Consider the following 21143-nt stretch of genomic DNA (forward strand, 5'->3'; position numbering starts at 1 on the left):
GATCCAACAACAAACTCAATCCACATATGGCACCGGGCCGGAATCAAACCCAGTCCACATTGGTGGAAGGCGAGCGCTCTTACCACTGAGCCATCCCTGCTCCCCATCGATGTAAAACGATAGTCAGACACGAAAGAGCCTATTTCAACATTATGACTGAAAAAAATTATTCTTCTATCCAATGCTGTTAGCAAAACTTCGACAGAGTGTTGGTGTGAAATGAACCCATATTGCAAATAAAAGGGAAAATTACAAGAAACCCCAGTTGGTAGAAGGCCGGGCAGTTGACAAATTATTTATTTATTTATTTGTTTATTTGTTTATTTATTTATTTAGTTAGTTATTTCTCATGCACGATCGAGGAGTTTAACTCGTGACTTCCAAGAGCAACTCCAGTTGGTGGGGGATGGGACCTCCAGACTTCATATGCAGTCGGGAAAACCACTCGGCTGCGCAGCTTCTTTTGCTAGACAAATAGCCTCTTAAAATAATGTGATGAGGTATGGGGGAAAAAACGAATTTAGGGCCTGTTTTTTCTTTTTCTTGGCAGAATTGCACGTCGAATATAATCGCAGTTGGAATAAGCAACGAGGTTAGCATGTCAGAGCTGATCAAAATAGCGTTAGGAACACCGGACCGCGTGATCAAAGTTGCGTCTTCTTATGATCTTGATGAAGAAGCCATCACAGTGATTGAAGACATGATAGAAAAAGGCTCAATTGTATCTACTACGCAAGGTAAGTCGTTTAAGTAACCTTCAGAATTTTCGGTGCCTGTGGTTCGCTAGCCCCAAAATTCCATACATCAAATATATCACCTAAATGATTTGTAGGGTGTAAGTACGAATCATTTCGCGAAATAAATCCTTGTATAAACATGCAGCGTATTTGCACTTGAAACTTTTGCATTTCAAAGAAAACAAGAGGTTGTTTAGCATTAACTGTTGAAGCAAGTGCTGTACAAGTTTGTTGACTCAGATTAAGGTTGAGCAGGCGTAATGCAAACGCAGTTACACAGAAAAACCGTTCCAAGATGGCATCGGGTGATGGTGCTGTACAAGTACTACTGTTCAGTATAGTTAAGACCCCCTAGGGGGAGTGGACCTCTCATTTGAAAAGGTCGGGGATGGTCGTGGTCTCGCTTAGGGGTATAAAATCAAGGAACTTGGGCTCGCTTAGGTGTTCATGACGAAACACCACTACTTTTAGCTGTAAAAGTATCTTTAGGATCTCTCGAGTCCGGTTCATTAGCGCGCGCTAATTTCCTGAAAAGCGGCTGGAGTAAAATAAGGCTCAAGCCACGCCCGAATTGGTTTCGTTTAGGAGTTTTATTCAATTTTTCGGACGAGCAGAGACCAGCATATGAGAGTCTCCCCTAGGAGTTAAGTTATCTGTGAAATCGATTCATCGACAAACATAAAGTGATATTTGTGTTTGATTGACAGGTGCCAATGCGTAGGAGAAAAACCAGCCAATCACCGGTGGTCTTGTTCATTTCCACTATTGAGATCATCTATCTAATTAACTTGGCTAATGTCTAGTTACAAGAATTGGTGAAGGATGTAACTATTTGCGTGGAAATTTTGAAATGGTGTACTTTGAGATGCAAAGGGCATTTTGTTGATTTATGGCTAAGACGGGAGTATCTTTTGAACGTGAAAACCGTAAAAAACAAGGGAAATTTTAAAAGAATTTAAAAGGGTTAACTTACATTTCGCAAATGACGAAAATTTAAAATGACAAGTAATCAAGGGAGACACTTAGGTCACGTGATTTAGCTGACAAATCACACCTCATTCTAGCAAAAGACAAAAAGGCAAACTTTCATGCTCAACTGACAGTTACGAATTTACCTGAAATGTGTAAGGCAAATTCTGTACACCCTCATGAAGCAAACCAACGATCACATTAACAAACGAACGACAAAAATCTGGCATTATGCTAGCAGTTCAATGAATCAAATGACTTAACTTAATTTCTATTTTTTTATCGTATTGATATTTTGTTCCTAGAGTAGCTACTAACTTGTCAAGTTGACTAAAATCCTCGTGGTTACTCTTAACAGTAATTAGAGGGGACAATTTTGTGTAATGCGGCATTAGCATTCAAAAGCGAATATCTTCGAAATAAGGTGTAGCTGCATTAATTTAAGCAATTTACAAATTAATACCTTTGCTGAATTCAAGGTAGTGTTATAAGGAAGCAAATAATGTGAATATACATTCTTTGTTATGTAATTATCAATGATTTCTTCGTAGGCCCCTTAAAATCAGTATTCTTGAGAAACTGAGGGGAATTGTTACGCTATTTTTTTAATGATCTCTAACAATTGTGCTGTCAAGCCATAAGAATTTGTAGTAAATTTGCAATAAAGAGCTTGATATTCTTATTTGTACAGTTTCTTGATATGTCAAAACCCATTTGTTAACTTACAAGTGAGGAATATATTCTTGCAGTTTTCCTCGCGGGTGTAAGCATTTTACTAAATGGAGAGAGATAATATGTGCTCTGTATTGTTTCCTTGGATACGACACTTAAACTCTCACAGTGCCTTCTTCCACATCCACCCAGACACACCACAGCCTAGTTCCCAGGGTCCTCTCCTTTTAGTCCCCTCTCGCTCAAGGAGATGTGAAGAAGAGGACCCTGGGAACGAGGTTTAACAATAAATGGATAATCAAACAAATGCTGACTGCACAGGAGCCCATGCGTTCCCACGGTAGGTAAAGATAACCTTCCGGATGTAATAACATTCCCCCCAGGGGAGTAGCACTATTTTTAATTGCTTCATGCTACACAGCAAAGACAGGAGCAGAGCGTCTAAACACACTAAGACGCCGCCTGGCGCCTTCGACTCCTAAGACTGGAGCAAGGTCTACCTTCACCTTCTGCTACCATGCAGCTTGCTTTTCCTTATAGACTGGATGCGTGCGCGATATCGTTTCAGACGGTTTTGATACTAAATATTACGACCCTGCTGATGAGTATAAATTCTCAAATACAACCCCCCCTAAAAAAACTCCGCAACATGTATAAAATTAGTTATTAGTTCATTGAGTCAGTAAACTTTTATTTGGAGGGAGTTAGGTCACGTGACCCCTGTTGCTTCTAAGCAGAATATTCACATTATCAAAAATTTGGTGGACGAAATTATGTCTAGACTGTTCACAGTCCTCTATTTTTCCGTGAGATCGTAGATGTCGATCATTGAGTTCGATGGGCCGCCATCTTGGTCTCTTGATGCGAGCGAAACTGGGGAGAGTACAAAATGCCCAAGGGTAGTGGCGGTGGGGTTAATAGCGTGGGGGTGACGGGGCAGAAAAAATAGGGAGACTGCAACAGCTCCACTCTGTCTGGTGTTCGCTGCGTTAGTTGCTCCAGCAACGGCAACACCTGATTGGTCGAAGGGACAATAGAGTTCATCAGTGCGTAGCAGAGCGTTGACAACTTTATTGACAGAAAGTGACATTCATCACTTCGCGGCTCAGGCCAAAATGGTATCGATTTCAAGAGAATATTCTGGAGAATGTTTTGATTTTGATCGTCTGTGTGCTTCTTGTCTTGGAGGATTGGTGTTAAAGCACGAGCAAAAGGAGGCCGTTTCTCGTTTACTCGAAGGAAAAGATGTTTTGGCGGTTCTTCCAACTGGTTTTGGCAAGAGTTTAAAATATCAAAGTTTCGTTTGGCGAAGGAAATGGCTGAAAGCTCCGTTGGTTGTTCTTATTTCCGACTGACATTTTACAATTAATGCCACAAAGACGGCACGCATCTGAATAATTGGAATTCTCTGCGGGCTTTGCTGCTTTTTTTGGAGTCAGAGAAGAGTTCTTCCGTCTTGCATTCATTTGACACAACTTATTAAACCTTCAAAATGTTTCGAAATTCACAACACAGTAACATGTATTCATATCATCATCCCTGATTTGACAGGTTTTTTCTCAGGGAAGGAGATTGTTATTTGATTTGACTAACGGAGGCGCCAACCTGGCGGTCGCGCCCCTTGAACACGAGGCAGAGCGAAACTGTTTCAGTCTCCCTATTTTTTCCGCCAGCCCTGTCCTCCACCACCCCTACCCACGGGCATTTTGTACTCCCTCCAGTGCCGCTCGCATCAAAAGACCAAGATGGCGGCCCGTGGAGTTCAACTGTCGACATCTACGATGTCACGGAAAAATAGGGGACTGTGAACAGTCTAAATTATGTCCGATTGGCAATATGCATAAGATTTAATTTCTCAGTAAAGATTATTTGCAGGATTTTACTTGGAATTATTCTTTTCCGCCTGTGTAATCTCCGTGTAAACTTTCCCAGTCAAACACGAAGTTCTTCGCCGTTTCGTGTTCAATTCGCATTATCATTCAAATAAGTTGCAATTGTTAACAAATTAAACAGAGGCTTTTATGGTTCGACGGAGCTTAATAAGGCTGATTAAATAATGGCTTTAAATTGATAGATATCATGGTGTAATATTCGTGTGAGCAGTTGCTTCTTGTAGTGAGTGTTAACGACACCAGTTGATACGGTAAGGAAAAAAATCGAACTTATACCATTTACTTATTTATGATGTAACCATTTTGTTGTGAGTGTGTATCAATACACCTTTTACTAGTTAAATTTGCTGTGTTATTAGGTCACAGTTGCCGGCCCGTCTTTCATTTTTAACGATGTTAATAACATGGTTTAATTATCGTATCTTTTGCTAAGTTCAAAAACCAAACTTGCATTTGTATGGAGAAAATATTTAAATGAAAGTATTTGAAAACGCGTGTTGCACCGTTGCTTCAAGATTTGTGCCCGGTTCTGTTTTACCTATGAAAAAAGAATCATTTTCACAGAGCTCGTCAACTTTAACCACTAAATAATCATAATTTCTCTGCATTCTTCGTTTGATCGCTTTTTGCAAAGAAAACCGTTGGCTGAGTTAATATTGAAATAAAAGAGAATGTCGTTCCCTCAAAACGACATTGCATAGACGTCGAAATCAACAATAGTCTATGCGTCAAAGAAACAATAGACGCAAGCATTGGGAAATCTTCTATCAAGTTATTGTGGTTAAGCAACCGATCTAGAACAATAACATTATTGTCTCATGTGCATCTTATTTTTTTGCTCTTGAGCTGGAAATATTGCTCTCATAATTTACCTTATGTTTGGTGTCCAAAAGAATTATTATTTAATACAACTGGAATATTTTTAGACTTAGTGTAAAATGCTGATGTTATTGTCATTTGCTGTCCTACTGGTATTGCCTGGATCAAGTCATGGTAAGCTAATTCTTCTTTTTCCTTTGTCTGTCAATAGAGAGCAAAATTATACATCAATAAGCAATCAGAGGAGAAATATAGGTTGAAAAAATAAATTGAAAAAGTGACCCGGTATGATAAATCCCGCTGCCAGGCCATAATAAAACAACTTCTAAAGACTAGAAGATAACATTCTTTTTTTCAGGAAGAGCTATTTTTTAAATTTTCGATCTCATTGTCGCTTACTACATCTAACTATGTGAAATAAAACTAAAAAAAAAAATTGTCCTTGACTAACGATATAAAATGGGAAATTTTGCGTTAAAATACTGTGACATTATTGCTGAAGAAGGTTGCAGTATTGTTGCTTTAACGTCCCACTTTATAATTCTTAGTCAGTGATAACAATTTTGAGTAGTTTTTAGTTTTTTTAATATCATCACGTCTGACTACTAGGATAATTTCATACATCTAACCATGTTTAGCTCAAAATCAGGTTTTGATAAATTCAAATCGGTGACCAAAAGCTGTTACCGTGCTGGATCAAGATTGTTTCATATTAGCACTAGTCGCGCGTTCTGAACAAGCGAGCCCAGACTAAGTTTTTTTAAGGATTTGGTTAAGCTTGCCCTTACGCACCAGCTATGAAAACACAAGGCGTTGCTGTGCTCCGGGCCAGTAAGTGCTGAGCCAAACCTTCTCGTATTATGTCTAATATCGCAGTCACTCTAGTCTACGTATCAAGCGTTCACGCATTTTAGGCACGCAAAAGGCGGGAACACTCTTCGCACGGCCAAAACGTAGCTTTCAGGAAATAGCAGATGTATGCATGTACGCTGGTTACCAAAATGTGGAAAATTGTAACTCATACTTAGGCGAATTTTCCGCTCTTTTGTATTGATGCATGGATATTAGGCTATTTGGGGATATTTTCCCCCTTCCAATACCCCCGGGGGGGGGGATGGCTAAAAGTGAAGTGAATTGGGGTTTAGCTCTATGCCCCTATATAGATCTATATAGGTGAGATGCAGTAAGAATATTTCGTGACTCTGTGATTGGCCATGTTTGTGGTCGGTCAAACCCTTCCGTGAATCGTGCATGACGCCATACTGCGTGAAAGTGCGTTTCCCTCGAATCGTGAAAAATAGTTTAGATTCGTCAAAAGTAAAATCAAGTTTTGTGACTTCGGGAGAAAAGATCTCCATTGCCTCCTGCCAAGGAAACAGCTCTTAGATTATAGAGTTTTCACAAACCAACAAAACGAGGGCTGTCAAGAAGTAGAGAATTTAGCTAATTATCAATTGTATTCTCCATGCACACTAACCCAATACTTCTGTAAATATTTAAAAATCAGTCTCTTTGTCTGTGCAGGCCGAATGCTTCAGCGAAAGGAGTTCGTAATGGACAAGGACGACGCGTCGAACTTTTTTGGGATTATCGGAGATAACATCGATGAAGAGTGTTATGAAGAGGGATGTATGTTTAAAGAGGTTGTAAATTACTATGGTCAATCGGAAACTTCGGTAAGTTTGCTTTTCCGTGTCCAAGATAAGCTTCTTTGTAAAAGTCAGTTTTAGAACTCCGTACTCGGTCTGTAATAGTGATTGACTCAGCGGTTATCCCTAAAGACGTTGCCATGCAACCATGTTGGTGGGGCAAATTTCAGAGTGTTTCTTGAGTATTAGTGTACTGGAGAAGAATAAGAAAGATAAAATCTATGAGTAATTAAATTTGCCGAAACAACCCATTTAGACATGCAGCAGATCTGTTCTTACTTCGAATTTAAACAATTTGGTTTGCGTGGTTTTCGAATTTGAATAACAATTAAGGAGGATTAGCTCGACTTGTTCTGAAATATTGGTGGACGAGTTGGAATCAATGAAAAGTACGTAAAATGTGCAACTTTGAAGTAAAGAACTGACTTCTAACTTTGTTTTGACATTAATTTTTCAGTCTTGTAATCTGCTCACAAATCCATCATCTTTGACGTGGTCGTCTTAAAAGCATTAGATTCGTAGGTAGTAAGGACGACAAAATCAAACTCTTTAGGTTAGACTAAATGCTATTTTAGTTATTATTTAAGAGGTAAATGCTTTATTTATTCTTCTTCTCGTTGTAGTACGAATATTGGAACACCTACCAATGCAAGCAATTTAAAAAGGATTGTAAAGGTATATATTGTTAGTCGTAGTCACCTGATGAAAGTGGGGCGGCATAACGTATATGACTAGTCTTAAAAACCGGTTCTTTTTCTATCACAGATGAGTAAACCGGTAAAGCCTGGTCAGTCCCTGGTTTTAGCGGAGTGAATCAACCACCAAAGCACAAAATACTACCAGAAACAAAAGAAATAAGATTTTAGTTTGTAATAATTCTGACCTTTTAGAGTTGCATAAAAGATCATTCGGACTCTTTGGGGGTAAAATTACATTTCCGTTGACTTTTCTTGCAGATGTCGCTTGCCGCGGCAATCCCCTGGGAATGGAAAATGATGCAATCTCTGGCGGAGGAATTCTTGCCTCTTCTTGGTATTCACCGTATATCACTTTCGCTCCATTTCAAGGACGACTGAACAATCAGAAAGGTTCTTGGTGTGCAAACAGACCAGAAAAGGATCCGAATCCATACCTCCAGGTCAGAGAGCAAACATGATTTTGGATGGCTGGGGATATTTTTTGTGCTTCCTAGCTAGCTAGTCAAGGAATCGTTTGCTGTTGTTATTGTCAGCGATTTTCATGATACACAAGACACTGAGATCAATGACGTGTCGTGGATGATGACGATAACGATAACAATGACGGCAATGACGCCGTCACGATTTCGACGACGATAATGATAATGATGATGACAGCGACCATTCTCCGTTGATAATAAAGGTGTAATGCACTCTTTTTCGTTCTCATTATCAGGTCGAACTTCCTCAGCGTTCTGGAGTCTGCGCAGTAGCCACGCAGGGATCTTCTCAATACGATACAGATTACGTCACGAAATACGAGATTCAGACGTCACTGGACAGAGAGAACTGGGAAACATACAAGGAAAATGGTACAAACAAGGTAAATAAGACTGACGAAGAAACTACTTGCCGTCGTTTTTTTTTTATCAGCCAGTTGTTATACTGTACATGTACATCCAGTTTCGATTGGCCGAAACGTTTCACAAGTGTACATAAATAGATAAATGCTTCAATAAAAACTTAGGAAAATATTTAAGAAATAGAAAACATGTACGGTGTTTCTATCGAGTTTTAGTATAAATCTACTAGCGTTCTATCACAAATGCCGTTCTCTGATTGGCTACTCTACTGACTATCTATTCTGTGATAGATAGTGAGTAGCGTAGCAGTGTGCCCTTGTTAACAAAATGAGGCCGCTTCTTGGCGTTTTTGAAGTGTCTGTGAAGAGGATTTAGATGACGATTTCTCGTTCTCCCAAACTTTCACGAGCGAAAGTGAACACGGCGACGTAAAAAAGAAAAACAGCTTGTTTACTTTGATCATCAAAATATAAATTCTCTTTGCTCGCGCCATCATTACGTCAACAGCTCGTGCTAGTTCTGTGTTTCCATCGAGTTATAGAAACACGATTTTTAACCAATCAACGCGCGTATTTTCTTAGGGTTGTTTTCTAAATAACATATGATAACGACAAAGTTAAAAGATTACTACGTTCCGGCTCCGACCAAAAGGCTAACGCTGAAAAAGTCAGCCGTCCAAATTCACCACTTTATCAACTGCAAGCTGATAATCAACAAGGTGTTTCATCCCTCGCCGACGAAGCATAAACGTTTCTTAGAAACTAGTCGTTTTGTTTTGATATAATTGAAGCAGTCCATTTAGGCGAAAGAAAGTTTCGTTGTAGTTTACAATTTTTATGATGTGTCAGAATGAAGTTAATTTTAACATTTTGTGATCCGTTTGTTATTTTTATAGGTTTTTTCCGGTAACACTAACGCCAAGGACATGTTAAAAATTAACCTGGATCAACCGGTTTTAGCCCTGTTTATCCGGTTTGTTCCCAAGGAATGGCACAGCTGGCCGTGCATGCGCCTTGAGGTCTATGGCCAACCTGCTAGTAAGTCAATACGAGAACAGAGTATCGTCTGCTAAAACTTTGCCAGTGCGTCTCAGAAATTGATCAATTGTTTCATCTTTTTAAATCGCCATTTTCTCCGTTTTCTTCAGATTGCACTGTAAGGACAACAGACAACAAATGCTGTGTGTTTCCGTTTCTGTACGAAGGAGAAAGGTTCTTCACATGCACATCAAGCTCGTTTACTTTTGGAAGGAAGTGGTGTGCAACAACATACAACTATGATAAAGATGGCGAATGGGGAGACTGCTTAGGTTTGTTTGCTAACCAATTTTGGCCCTGCATATTTGCCCTAACTTAGGCAGCCTGGTTTGTTTAATTTACGATTCTTTTTTTTTATGGCTTGTTACATGAACACTGCTTGCACTTGCACTTTTAACGCGCCTTTGTGAAACCACCTCGTCTCAGACCTCGTCTTATTCTGCAGTCATGGCGTATGGTGACAAATTATCGCTGATTTAGATCAATCACAGGGAAACAATAACTGCAGGTAGATTACAAAGTCTCCTCTGTTTTAAGGTGGCTCAAAACAGTTTCCAACACTTAGATTTGGATGGGTCGTTATAACCACTCTTTATCACTTGATGCCACAATCATGGTATCAAAAAACTGCCCAAGCATTGGTGAACATGTTGGTATCATTTTGGTGACACAATAGGTTACCATAGCAACAGTATGACCTCCTAAAAACACCCTTAATTACAGCTTTAGGGGCTTATAATTCAAAACCGGCACGGTGAAAATTTTTTTAATTATCAACTTTTGATAGGTATGATAAGACACAACTTTTGGCAAAGTTTAAAAAAAATTCCGTACATGGGGCTCAGAGCCACCTTAAATTTTCGAAAAGTTGATAATATAAAAAAATTCACCGTGCCCATTTTGAATTATAAGCCCGTAAAGCTGTAATTAAGGGTGTTTTTAGGAGGTCGTACTGTTGCTATGGTAACCTGTTGTGTCATGAAAATGATGACAACGTGTTCACCAATGCTTGGGCAGTTTTTTCATACCATGATTGTAGCATCAAGTGATAAAGAGTGGCTATAACGACCCATCCAGATATAAGTGCTGGAAACTGTTTTGAGCCACTATTCCATGTGCAGATCAGTCAAATCAGAGAATTTCATCCACGGCGTTTTTCTTAGTTTTTGAAACAAACCAATGATTTAGTCAAAAGGTACGATACACCAGGAATGGTTAAATCTGCAAAGACCTAGTACCAACCGCCCCTCTACTCTCCTTGCTTCTACACTCTCGACCGACCTTAAGAGCTTTTCTTGTCAAGTACTAATTAAAGCCGATCACTTCGATCTACAACGGGTGTCAGGGAGGTGTCTATCATTAGGGAGATTCTGAAATAGACTAATATCACCCTCTCTCAACAGATGAAAGCTTGAAATAAAAGTGAATAAAGATAGTCCAGAGGTCAAGTCGTGCACAACAGTAGCGGATTGTCTCCTTAGATAAACAGCTTGTGCCTGACTGTGTCGTTAAAATCTTTGAATACAATGTTAAGATATATATAGCCTTTATACACAGAAAACCTCTCAAGTGTCATTGTTCTTTCTTGTAGTAACGCCTTCGTGGCGTTGCTGATATATTTTAGCATATATTTAATATATGTTATATTTATATAATTTAACTGTTTTTAAAAAAAGTTTCCCCAGGGGAGGAAGGTGCGGCAGCTAATGAATCCTCATACCGTTCGGTTTCGAACTCTGCCCGGGCTCCTTGTATTGTTTTCTTGGTCGAGGCACTTAAGGTGGCTCTAAAGAGTTTCAAGTACTTATATTTGGATGGGTCGTTATAACTACTCTTTATCACTTGATGCTATAATCATGGTATCAAAAAACTGCTCAATCATTGGTGAACACGTTCCTATCATTTTCGTGGCACAATAGGTTACCATAGCAACAGTATGACCTCGTAAAAACACCTTTAATTACTGCTTTAGGGGCTTATAATTCAAAAACAGCACGGTGATATTTTTTTATATTATCAACATTTGATAAGTATGATAAGACGCAACTTTTGGCAAAGTTTAAAAACATTCTGTACATGGGGTTCAGAGCCACCTTAAATTTTCGAAAAATTAAGGTGGCTCTGAATCCCAAGTACAGAATTTTTTTTAAACTTTGCCAAAAGTTGCGTCTTATCATGCTTATCAAAAGTTGATAATTTTAAAAAATTTCACCGTGCCGTTTTTGAATTATAAGCCCCTAAAGCAGTAATTAAAGGTGTTTTTAGGAGGTCATACTGTTGCTATGGTAACCTATTGTGCCAGGAAAATGATAAGAGCGTGTTCACCAGTGATTGAGCAGTTTTTAGGTACCATGATTGTAGCATCAAGTGATAAAGAGTGGTTATAACAACTCATCCAAATTTAAGTGTTGGAAACCGTTTAGAGCCACCTTAAACTTCACAGTGTTTGTCTCTAACAGTGAATATGAAACTAATTGGCCCGGCGGTACTCCCTTATATGGGCTATATGGGTATGTGCGGCCCCAAAGGGTAGGTTTTTTCAGCCGTTTTGGTCATAAAAGGTAGCGATTTTGGCCATTTTGGTTGTAAATAAGGCATGGTTTTGTACGGTAGTCTTGAGTTGGGTATGTTGTTTAGAAGAAGCTCCTCAAAAATTATGTTTAGGGCAACTGTGCCAGCTGCAACGGTCATAAATAGCTAGCTATCAAATTTTTGGTCTGGTCATAAATAGGGTAGAGAAAATCGCAGATTTTGGTCATAATTAGGGTAAGGGCTTTGGAAAGTGGGCCGCAAACCCCCACCAAATGTTTCTGGGAGTACCCCCCAGACTAATTGGCTACGTACGCTACTCGCTATCTATTCTGTTGTAGATAGTGAGTAGTCTGAAGTGTCTGTGAAGAGGATCTAGATTTAGTTTTGACTGACTAGTAAATTTATACTAAAACAATTAGATTATTCGAAATCGAGTTTCTATGAGTAGTAGTTGACAAGGGTTACGCCTTCGTCAACAATCACACGATACCCGGAAATCTCGAGCTCATATCAAGTTGTTTAATAGAAACACGATTTTTAACCAATCAGCAAGCGTATTTTCTTTGGGCTATTTTCTTAAACGTTTTAAAGGGTTGACCGGGTATACGCAGTTACTGAAAGGACTAATTAACTGACGAAACTAGTTCAATTTATCAAAATGCATGCAAATAGGTTTCCCAGTGAAATTGTTCACAGAGCTGAGTATTTAGACGTACCCTTTCCAGCTCAGCTGACTGATTTCTCTGTAAACTCTACCAAAGACCGTTTCTCCAGTTGCGTGTTCAACTCGAGGCCAGTATCTTGACTTGCATTATGATGCAAATATATTATAACTGTCAACAAAATGAACAGCGGTTTCCAAGGGTCGACATCCTTAATAAGGCTGGGTAAATCATGATAAACATCATTGTGCAAAGAACATTTCTTGCGAGCAGTCGCCCTTGGAGTGAGTTGATCAAGAAGCCAACTGATACGGTAAGGAACAACAAAATCATTCAACATTTTGCAATATAATCTTCTTTCGTAATTATCATTGCACTTTTTTCCTCGTTATGCAAACACTTTTTTCCAGGGCAAAAGCTATTCTAACCGCTCAAGGTGTTGCCCGCTCATGATCGTTTAACTTAAACATATATTTTCTCATGAATTTGCAGCGGTAATTTTCCCTCATGTGCATTCTGAAAGTATTCTTAAACCAATCCTAATTAAGCCATATTAAATTGTTTCGAGTTCGTCTGCCAAAGTAATATAGTTTTCTCTGTTAGCTTGAGCTGCTGGAGTAAAATAATTATAATTTACACGCCTTCAGAATGTTTTGCGCCTTTTTGGAAAGAAAACCGTTAGCTGAGTTAACATTCAAAGCAATGCTAATATTGTTCTTTTACTGAGATCGCCATTGTTTGGAACTGGAAACAACAGATAGTAAATGCCTCACTGAATCGAAAGAACCTGTCATTTGGAACTCGGTTCTGCTTCATTTGGCTTTATACGAATTTTATTTTATGCCCTAATAATGATGGTTTCATAAATTACGTTAGGCTTGGCGCCCAAATAATTATGTTGCAGCGAATATTCTTGATTGCGGTTTGTTTAAATTTCAGGCTTGACGTACAATGACAATGTTATCGTTATTTGCTGTTCTACTGGCACTGTCAGGAACAATTCACGGTGAGTGAATAGCATGAGAACCAGCTCACCTGTGGGTCAAACGTGAGATTGGCCAAGCTGTGATAACGAGCCCACTGCCAAGAGCTTACCGTAGAATTCCGAAAGTAACGGCACCGTTACTTTCGGATTTAGAAGGCAAAAGGGGTCGCTACTTTATGGTAGCCGTTACTGGTTACTCACGGGTAGCCGTCACTATCGGATGAATAAAAAGCGTTTGTACGGTAACAGAGGTTTCAGACAAAGCGGACACGACAAGAAATTAACGTTCCGTTAACGTATGTTTCCAACTACCCACATAAACAAAGGAGACTGTATAAACAAAAACAGTCCCTAGACCGGTTGGTACTGTACGGCGAAAGTGTAATGGTCGCATTATATCGCAATGCAACTGATTACACTACAGTATATCATTTGACTCTGCTGCTAGACAAATACAGCTTATAAATCATAGTTTCAAGAAAAATCAGTTAAGTTCGAAATAAAATCACAGATAACTCTTCCAGGCAATGTTCAGTCCCGCAGTCAGGTTGTTCCATCCGCATAACCCGCGCTTGAGAACGGCAGACTTTCTCTTTTAGTTACTTCTTCAAAGGGCCGTTACTTTCGGGGTTCAATAGGAAGGTAAAAAACTAACTTTACTTTCGGGGAGCCGTTATTTTCGCGGGAAGCGTTACTTTCGGAATTCTACGGTATAAGCGAGCGGGCTGCCCGCGAACTGCCCGCAGGTTTCGCTCGTCGACTCGTTCTGGCGGCTTCGCCGCTCGCGCGTGGGACAATTAAGTGGGCTTGTCGCAGCCTGTTGAGCGAATAATTTCTATTGCTTGTCTTTTGGGAACATAATTATATATAAAGTCCTCCAATGAACAATAGCCCCCGTAAGAGGTAGTTAATTAGTGACAAGTTCACGGTTGCTAACTCGATACTGACAGCAACAACAACAACAACAACAACAACAACAACAACAATCCTTTTCTTAAACACGATTTGACAATTAATGTCAAAAAAGTATAAACAACTTTAAAACACAATTGAATAGAGGGGTTAAATTTCTAAAACTTTGGAAAGCTGTGGTGCTGCGTCGGTGGGGAGTAGTTTTCATTCAACTAATTTATTATGTTGTTTTTCACGTTACCATGCACCAACCAATAGCGTAGCTCCATCTTTCTGTATATAAACCACACACAACCCACAATTCCTCGATTCGCTCCGACGAAGGGCGAACGCTCGAAACGTCAGCTTTTGAGTCTCTTTACGGTGGCCAATTCAGATTATCAACCCAGTTGATGAAACCAAATTATCTTTAAAACACATTGTTGACGTTATTAAATGAGAAATGATAACTATCTTTTGCCCGTTCAAAACATCCGGATGGTCCTAGCTACATGTATGTTCAGTGACACCAAATTTAACGAAGTTAGCGAAAACTGATCATGAAGGCCAAGGTCTGGTGTTATCCCATATTCGCGGCAACTGGCTTTCGTTCAATCTGGTCTAGAGCTGTAACAGATGAGTTTAGTTTTAGCTGACCTCAGATGTGGAAGCATCATTTATGCTCAAATAAACTATTTGTAAATAAAACGCTTTTTAAATTTAAAAATTTCGTACGCACAAACGAACGGGATTAATCTTGTTAGAGTCTTTGCTGGGTCCTTTGCCTCTGCCGTTTCTCTGTTATCATTGAGCTGCATTCGGTGGAGCTTAAAAGATATCGCACAGTATTGTGCAACTTATAAGCCACAGTTGGGTTGCATTTGTGGAGTTGAGTTACAATGGTTCATAAATCATGTTCAATAATCTTCACCAATCACAGAGAAGGTGGTTTATTCTTAACAAATCAAGCGCTAAGCCAAAAGTACTCGCGATATTGCTCACGCGACTTTTTCCGCGCTTGCTACAAAGGCCTAGACTACGAGTAGTCCCTCTTTCGCTTAGTCCGTCGTACATGACGCGAAAGAAAAAACCGCGAGAAAAAAATGGCCGCGCGAAAACCTGGAGGCGAGGAGGGCGCTCCTCGCCCCAAGGATTTCGCGCGGCCATTTTTTTCTCGCGGTTTTCTTTCGCGTTACGCACGACGGACTAAGCGAAAGAGGGACTACTCGTAGTCTACAAAGGCCAATACCGTGGCGTCTTAATGAGTGATTCGATCTGATTTTGGCTTTAGCTTTACGACCGTAAGAAAACAAGTCCGACACATTAGTAAACAGCTTTATTTGACGAAGGAGCTTTGAACATGCCAACTCGACACAGACCTGCTTGAACATTTTACCAGAGGAACACGACGGTTTGTTTGAACCTAGGACGATGAAAATGTCAAATAGATAGATAGATGGATAAATAAATAAAATAAGGTAAATAAATAAATAAATACATAAATCATGTTTATATAAACTTGTGTTATTAATACAGGCCGATTACTTCCACGTAAGGAGATCGTCCTGGACAAAAAACACGCATTTAACTTTTTTGGGTTTTTCAATGACATCGACCACGAGTGCTATGAAGAGGGATGTACATTCGGTGAGGTTGTAGATCATTATGGATACTCGGAAAAGTCGGTAAGTTTTACAGTATGGGTAAGATAAGTAGGTTTCAGGTTTGTTAATTACATGCTCCACCTCCTCCTCCTAGTGACGCGTGACACGTGACGCATGTCACGCTGCGAGCGACGAGAAGAACGCGTGACAAAGAGCGACTGCTTAGAAGGTTACTTCTCTTGCGGTGTTTCTCGTGAGGTTGCTACGCATCCTGCAGTATTGTTAGACACCATGGTGATGTGCCCCTTTTGGAGAGTCGCTGAGAGGAACTCAGAAAAAGGACTTAAATCGGAAATTCTATATCTTCGAGTGCTCTACGAAAATGTACCGCAATGGCACAGGCGAGAAACAGCCATTGCCTTCAACTGAAATAGTTTGGTTGCTTTTCGTCCTTTCCGCACCGCCATACATGTATGGTGGTGCGCAAAAGTCAGAATAAAAGTTTAGAACTACAGTTAAAACCAGCGTATAAGAACCTAGGTTTTTTCAAGTTATCCTCCATGGGTTCTTAGATAAATGGCGTTTACTGTGAAATTAGGCTACCTAGGTACTTAATCAGGTTCTTAATTTGTGTTACTTTTTTTTGTATCGCATGTGATCGATGTACTGTATTGTATTTGAAAAAAAATTCTATATTTTGAAAATAAAAACCTGAATTGAGATTTTAGCCCAGAATGGTTTTTATGTGAAGGGTACCTAACAGGGAAATTTTAGCCTAACAGGTTCTTAAATTTCAGGTTCTTATACGCGGGTTCTTATACTGTAGTCTTTCATACTGACATTTTGCTGGGTCAGCACGAAAGAATTTTGTTCGCGTATTCGGGCGGCCAACCCAGAACTCTTTTTTTTGCTCTCTCATCCCAAGCTTCCCTTGTTTTTCGAAGATACGATGGCGTACACCCTATCGCAATGCGCCCGCTCGCCAAAACTACGCCTGTGTTGTAGGCTAGTTTATAACTATTTTATTTGTGTATAGAGGTAGAAAGAACCGGTGGATTCACACTTTTCAAGTTACAATGTTTCGTCACTTTCTAATAACTCTTTAACATAGTTTTTGTCTGTGTGTTGTTATAGTACGAATATTGGAACACCTACCAATGCAAGCAATTTCAAAAGGATTGTGAAGGTATTGTTAGTCGCGACACATTTGCAAGTAAACATAACGTATATGACGGGTCTTAGAAAAGGTTCCCTTCCTGGCAGGAGATCTGCAAATGGCCGTGGAAGTCTTAATCACTTGCGTTGACCGCTTAAGTAGAAACAACTATTAAATAACTGCGTGCTTCGGAGCACTGGTAGGGAAAAAAGGAAAAAAAGGACTTGTTGTAGCATTGTAAGTTATCTCGAGCTCAGACTATCTCCGGCGGTTGGGTCGCCTTGGACCCAGCCTCTTACCGCGGAATCGAAGAGACTCTGGGCCCGAGAATGTATTGTAAGGGAAAGTGATTCTTTGTGAGTGGTATTCGTTTTTCCTTTAACTGATTATTTCAGATGTCGCTTGCCGCGGCAATTCCCTTGGAATGGAAGATGATACAATCTCTGGCGGAGGAATACTTGCCTCATCGTGGTATTCACCACATGTGGATTACGCTCCATCTCAAGGACGACTGAACAACGAGGACGGCTCGTGGTGTCCAAACAAGCCTGACGAAGATCCAAATCCATATCTTCAGGTAAGGGCTCAGGACTGTCTTTGAGCGCATGGAGAAAACATCGCTTGCCTCCTGGAAAGGAAATCCTCGTCGCTGTCTGAAAATCTGCCAGGAACTGAAAATCGGACAAGAACTGACAGTGATTTCAACGTTACAGTGATAATGATGATGATGATGATGATGATGGTTGACTTGCTTTGTTGACACAAATTGTAATGTCTTTTCTTTATCAGATTGAACTTCCTCAGCGTTCTGGAGTCTGCGCAGTAGCCACGCAGGGATCTTCTCAATACGATACAGATTACGTCACGAAATACGAGATTCAGACGTCACTGGACAGAGAGAACTGGGAAACATACAAGGAAAATGGCACAAACAAGGTGAATATAACGACGAAGCAAGAGTCGACAGGACACTCGATCAATCAATCAAGCAAGTAATCAGTCAATCAATCAATCAATCAGTGAATCATTTGTTTGATACGTTACGTCTATGAGCTAATAGCACCTTCAAAATACGGACGAACTAAAGATAAGAATAATGTAGGAATATTAAGAGAACACAATTAAGCCGGACTCGACTGACTTGTTTTCGTTTTGCCCCAACTTTATCAACTTCAAGCTGCTAACTAACAAAGTTTTTACCTGCCGCGAACGAAACACAACAAATTTTTTTATAAACGAATTGCACTTTCCCGCTGAAAGAAAAGTTTGATAAAAACAAGGCTTATTTTGTTGCATGGCACAAATCTTTCAAACCATATTTTTACCTCTGCGATTAAAATAGACGCCTGTAAAGTTAATTTTAAAGTTTTGTTATCTGTTTTGTTATTTCACAGGTTTTTACCGGGAACTCTAACGCCAAGGACATGTTAAAAGACAACCTGGATGAACCTGTCCTAGCCCTCTTTGTCCGGTTTGTCCCCAAAGAATGGAGCAACTGGCCGTGCATGCGCGTTGAGGTTTATGGCAAACCTGCCAGTAAGTCACGTGATACTTATGACGCAAGAAGTGATCAGCGATAAAAAATTTCCCCTTGAAAATATTAAGTGTGACATGCCAATTGTGAGAATAAGGAATTAATCTCTCAATTGTTGACATCCAAGTTTCATGTTTCTTACTCGAGGTGTAGTTTATAATTAAGTAATCCAAAGGTACAAAAGCAGTGCACCAAAGTGCTATTCAGTACATTTCATTTGAATGGTCGTACTAAAAGTTAATACCACTTTATACAGGATAATTAGCAATAGTTAAAGACTTCTGACAATACCTTATCAAAGTACTGCTCAGGATTTCAAGCACAAAAGTAAAGGAACAGTTCAAACTATCTACTTCCTTTTGAATGACTGGTGTTTCTACCTTGCACGGCTTAATTAACAATACCACTTGAAACTGAGAACTGCACACACTGGAACCTAGACTGATGGCAGTCTGCTTTCCTCTCGAAATATGAGGAGAGGCACTCAGACTAAAAGGGACTGGGACGAGACATGGACGTGGCGCGCTCCAATCCCTTCTGGTCCATAGCGCTCTTTTGCGTAAACACTCATCTGACCCCAAGAGAACAGACCGGTTGCCAGCAGTGGAACCACGTTTAATATTGACTTTAGAACTACCTTGAACAACATAATAATGTCACAATAATACAACATTAAAAATTATCTCTCAATAACTTTCATTAGAATGACACGGGTTTACACGAGACCTTTAGTGAAAGCAATTATTCATAACTGAATTTCGTTGCACCACATCAATTTTCTGTTCCACCGTAATAGGCCATATTCGTAGTCTTGGACTGGAACTAGCTTGCAATGGAAGCTAACGCGGCCGGGGAACATCATTTAAAAGTGATAAATGTCATTTACATTTGAAAAGACTCTCCGCATTGGCCTCAGTTGCAAGCTAGTTCCTGTCCAATACCGGGAATATGAAAATGGTCTATTATGGCATCGCTTTATGACTCATCCTAAGCTATTTCTTTCCTTTCTTTCAGACTGCACTGTAAGGACAACGGACAACAAATGTTGTGTTTTTCCATTCTTGTACGAAGGAGAAAGACACTTTACCTGCGCTTCGACTTTCTTCGGAGAGAAGTGGTGTGCGACAACATATAACTATGATGAGGATGAAGAATGGGGAGAGTGCTTAGGTTTGTTCTATTTCAGTCAATGTATTTGCTTCCATTCTACGGCACAAGTTTGATCGGGACGAGACGAAGTGAAACGAGCAGTGAAATCGGCGCGAAGAAATTAAAATTTACGTCTGTTCTCGTTAACTTTCTTCGCACAGCTTCTGTCGCTCGGGTTATTTCGTCTCACCACTACTGACAAAAAAGCAAACACTCACTGCCTACCTCTGTTATACTCGCCAGTCTTGTCTCTACATTCTCGACCGACCTAAGAACTTCCATCTTGAAACTGACTGCGTGATTTATATTGTTTCCTAAAAATGGTGCTTTTGGGTGAAATACCTCTTAGTAACACAATCCTTCTGCTAGTTATGAATTTAAGCCGAACATTTCTACAACGACCACTTTGGGAATAGAGAGAACGGTCATTGTACGGAACTGACCATTTTAAGGAGAATTCTACCGTAATAGACTAAAATTACTTTCTATCAACAGAGGAAGACTTAGAAGCCAAGAAGTAAGAGACAAGGAAAGAGCGTCCACAGTTCGCACCAGCACGAAATTGACTTCTTAACACTTACAGCTCAAGCAAGGAAAACCACTTTACACCTGTGTATGTCATTAGAGTCTTTAAATAGGAGGTTAGCATATGTAGTTTTCACATGCAGGAAATCATCAAATAAACACGTTCGTATTCTAGTACTGAATGATTGTGTCATGTTCTTCTGTGCGACGAAGCCTTTTCTGAATGATAAACGATTCTCTATTGTTCCTCCACTCCTCTCAAACCTTACATTAACGAGCCAAACAGGACTGAACCAACAGCATTGAGCCAAACAACAATTGGACGAAGTATGGTACGTATAAGCTAGCTTTGTTTCGATTTTCGCTGCCGAGACGTAAACAACTAAAAAGTTGTTATTCTCCACCGTTACACTGAGCTAGCACTGAGGGGGCGGTTACAAGTTAGAAGTGTATTTAGAAGTGTAGTTAGAAGTGTGGATGGTAGGCCTAACCGTAGAAATAAAGCTGCATGCGTTTTCAAATATTTCCGGCTTAGTGTGGACAGGGCCTTAGATAAATGAATTCAGCAATGATATACATACTAAAAGGCCATCAAATCACGTTTTAAAATGGTCAGGAGAGAAGAGAGTGTTCTCTTTTGAGCCACTCGCCATAACTCGACGCTCTGTCTTGGGTCATACCTTTGGTGTTTGTGGCGGGAAACGATTTTCTCGCTTCCAGCCATTTGACAAACCATCAGTTCACTCCCTTAGTTTATATGTGTTAGTTTTGGCTTTTATTCTCAAATTTC

General features: G+C 39.8%; 3 protein-coding genes across 5 annotated transcripts in view; all 3 read left to right on the plus strand.

Moving 5' to 3' along the window:
• Positions 1-4382, plus strand: part of LOC145480739 (uncharacterized) — a 35380-nt gene extending 30998 nt beyond the window's left edge. The window contains exons 54-55 of the mRNA XM_081459056.1: positions 551-737; positions 1445-4382. Of these exons, the coding sequence (XP_081315182.1) occupies positions 551-737; positions 1445-1458 (201 nt within the window). The 3' untranslated portion in view covers positions 1459-4382. The remainder of the gene's footprint in view (positions 1-550; positions 738-1444) is intronic.
• A 2236-nt stretch (positions 4383-6618) lies between these two features.
• Positions 6619-10804, plus strand: LOC145480741 (retinoschisin-like). 2 transcript variants are annotated; one of them, XM_081459061.1, is made up of 7 exons: positions 6619-6765; positions 7362-7413; positions 7695-7876; positions 8152-8298; positions 9174-9315; positions 9426-9587; positions 10719-10804. In XM_081459061.1, the coding sequence occupies exons 1-7, from the start codon at positions 6619-6621 to the stop codon at positions 10733-10735; spliced, it is 849 nt and encodes a 282-aa protein (XP_081315187.1). In that variant the 3' UTR covers positions 10736-10804. The 2 variants fall into 2 exon arrangements, with proteins under 2 accessions (XP_081315187.1, XP_081315185.1); XM_081459059.1 differs by lacking the exon at positions 10719-10804 and having other exon boundaries at positions 9426-10084.
• A 1855-nt stretch (positions 10805-12659) lies between these two features.
• On the plus strand, positions 12660-21033 carry LOC145480740 (neuropilin-2-like). Of its 2 annotated transcripts, XM_081459058.1 has the most exons (9): positions 12665-12822; positions 13449-13515; positions 15922-16070; positions 17124-17175; positions 17541-17722; positions 17935-18081; positions 18540-18681; positions 19694-19849; positions 20324-21033. In XM_081459058.1, exons 2-9 carry the CDS (start codon positions 13461-13463, stop codon positions 20347-20349), a joined length of 909 nt encoding a protein of 302 aa, XP_081315184.1. In that variant the 5' UTR covers positions 12665-12822; positions 13449-13460; the 3' UTR covers positions 20350-21033. The 2 variants fall into 2 exon arrangements, with proteins under 2 accessions (XP_081315183.1, XP_081315184.1); XM_081459057.1 differs by lacking the exon at positions 20324-21033 and having other exon boundaries at positions 12660-12822; positions 19694-20285.
• The last annotated feature ends 110 nt before the right edge of the window (positions 21034-21143 follow it).

Source organism: Orbicella franksi, chromosome 3, assembly GCF_964199315.1.
Source record: "Orbicella franksi chromosome 3, jaOrbFran1.1, whole genome shotgun sequence".
NCBI classification, from domain to species: domain Eukaryota; kingdom Metazoa; phylum Cnidaria; class Anthozoa; order Scleractinia; family Merulinidae; genus Orbicella; species Orbicella franksi.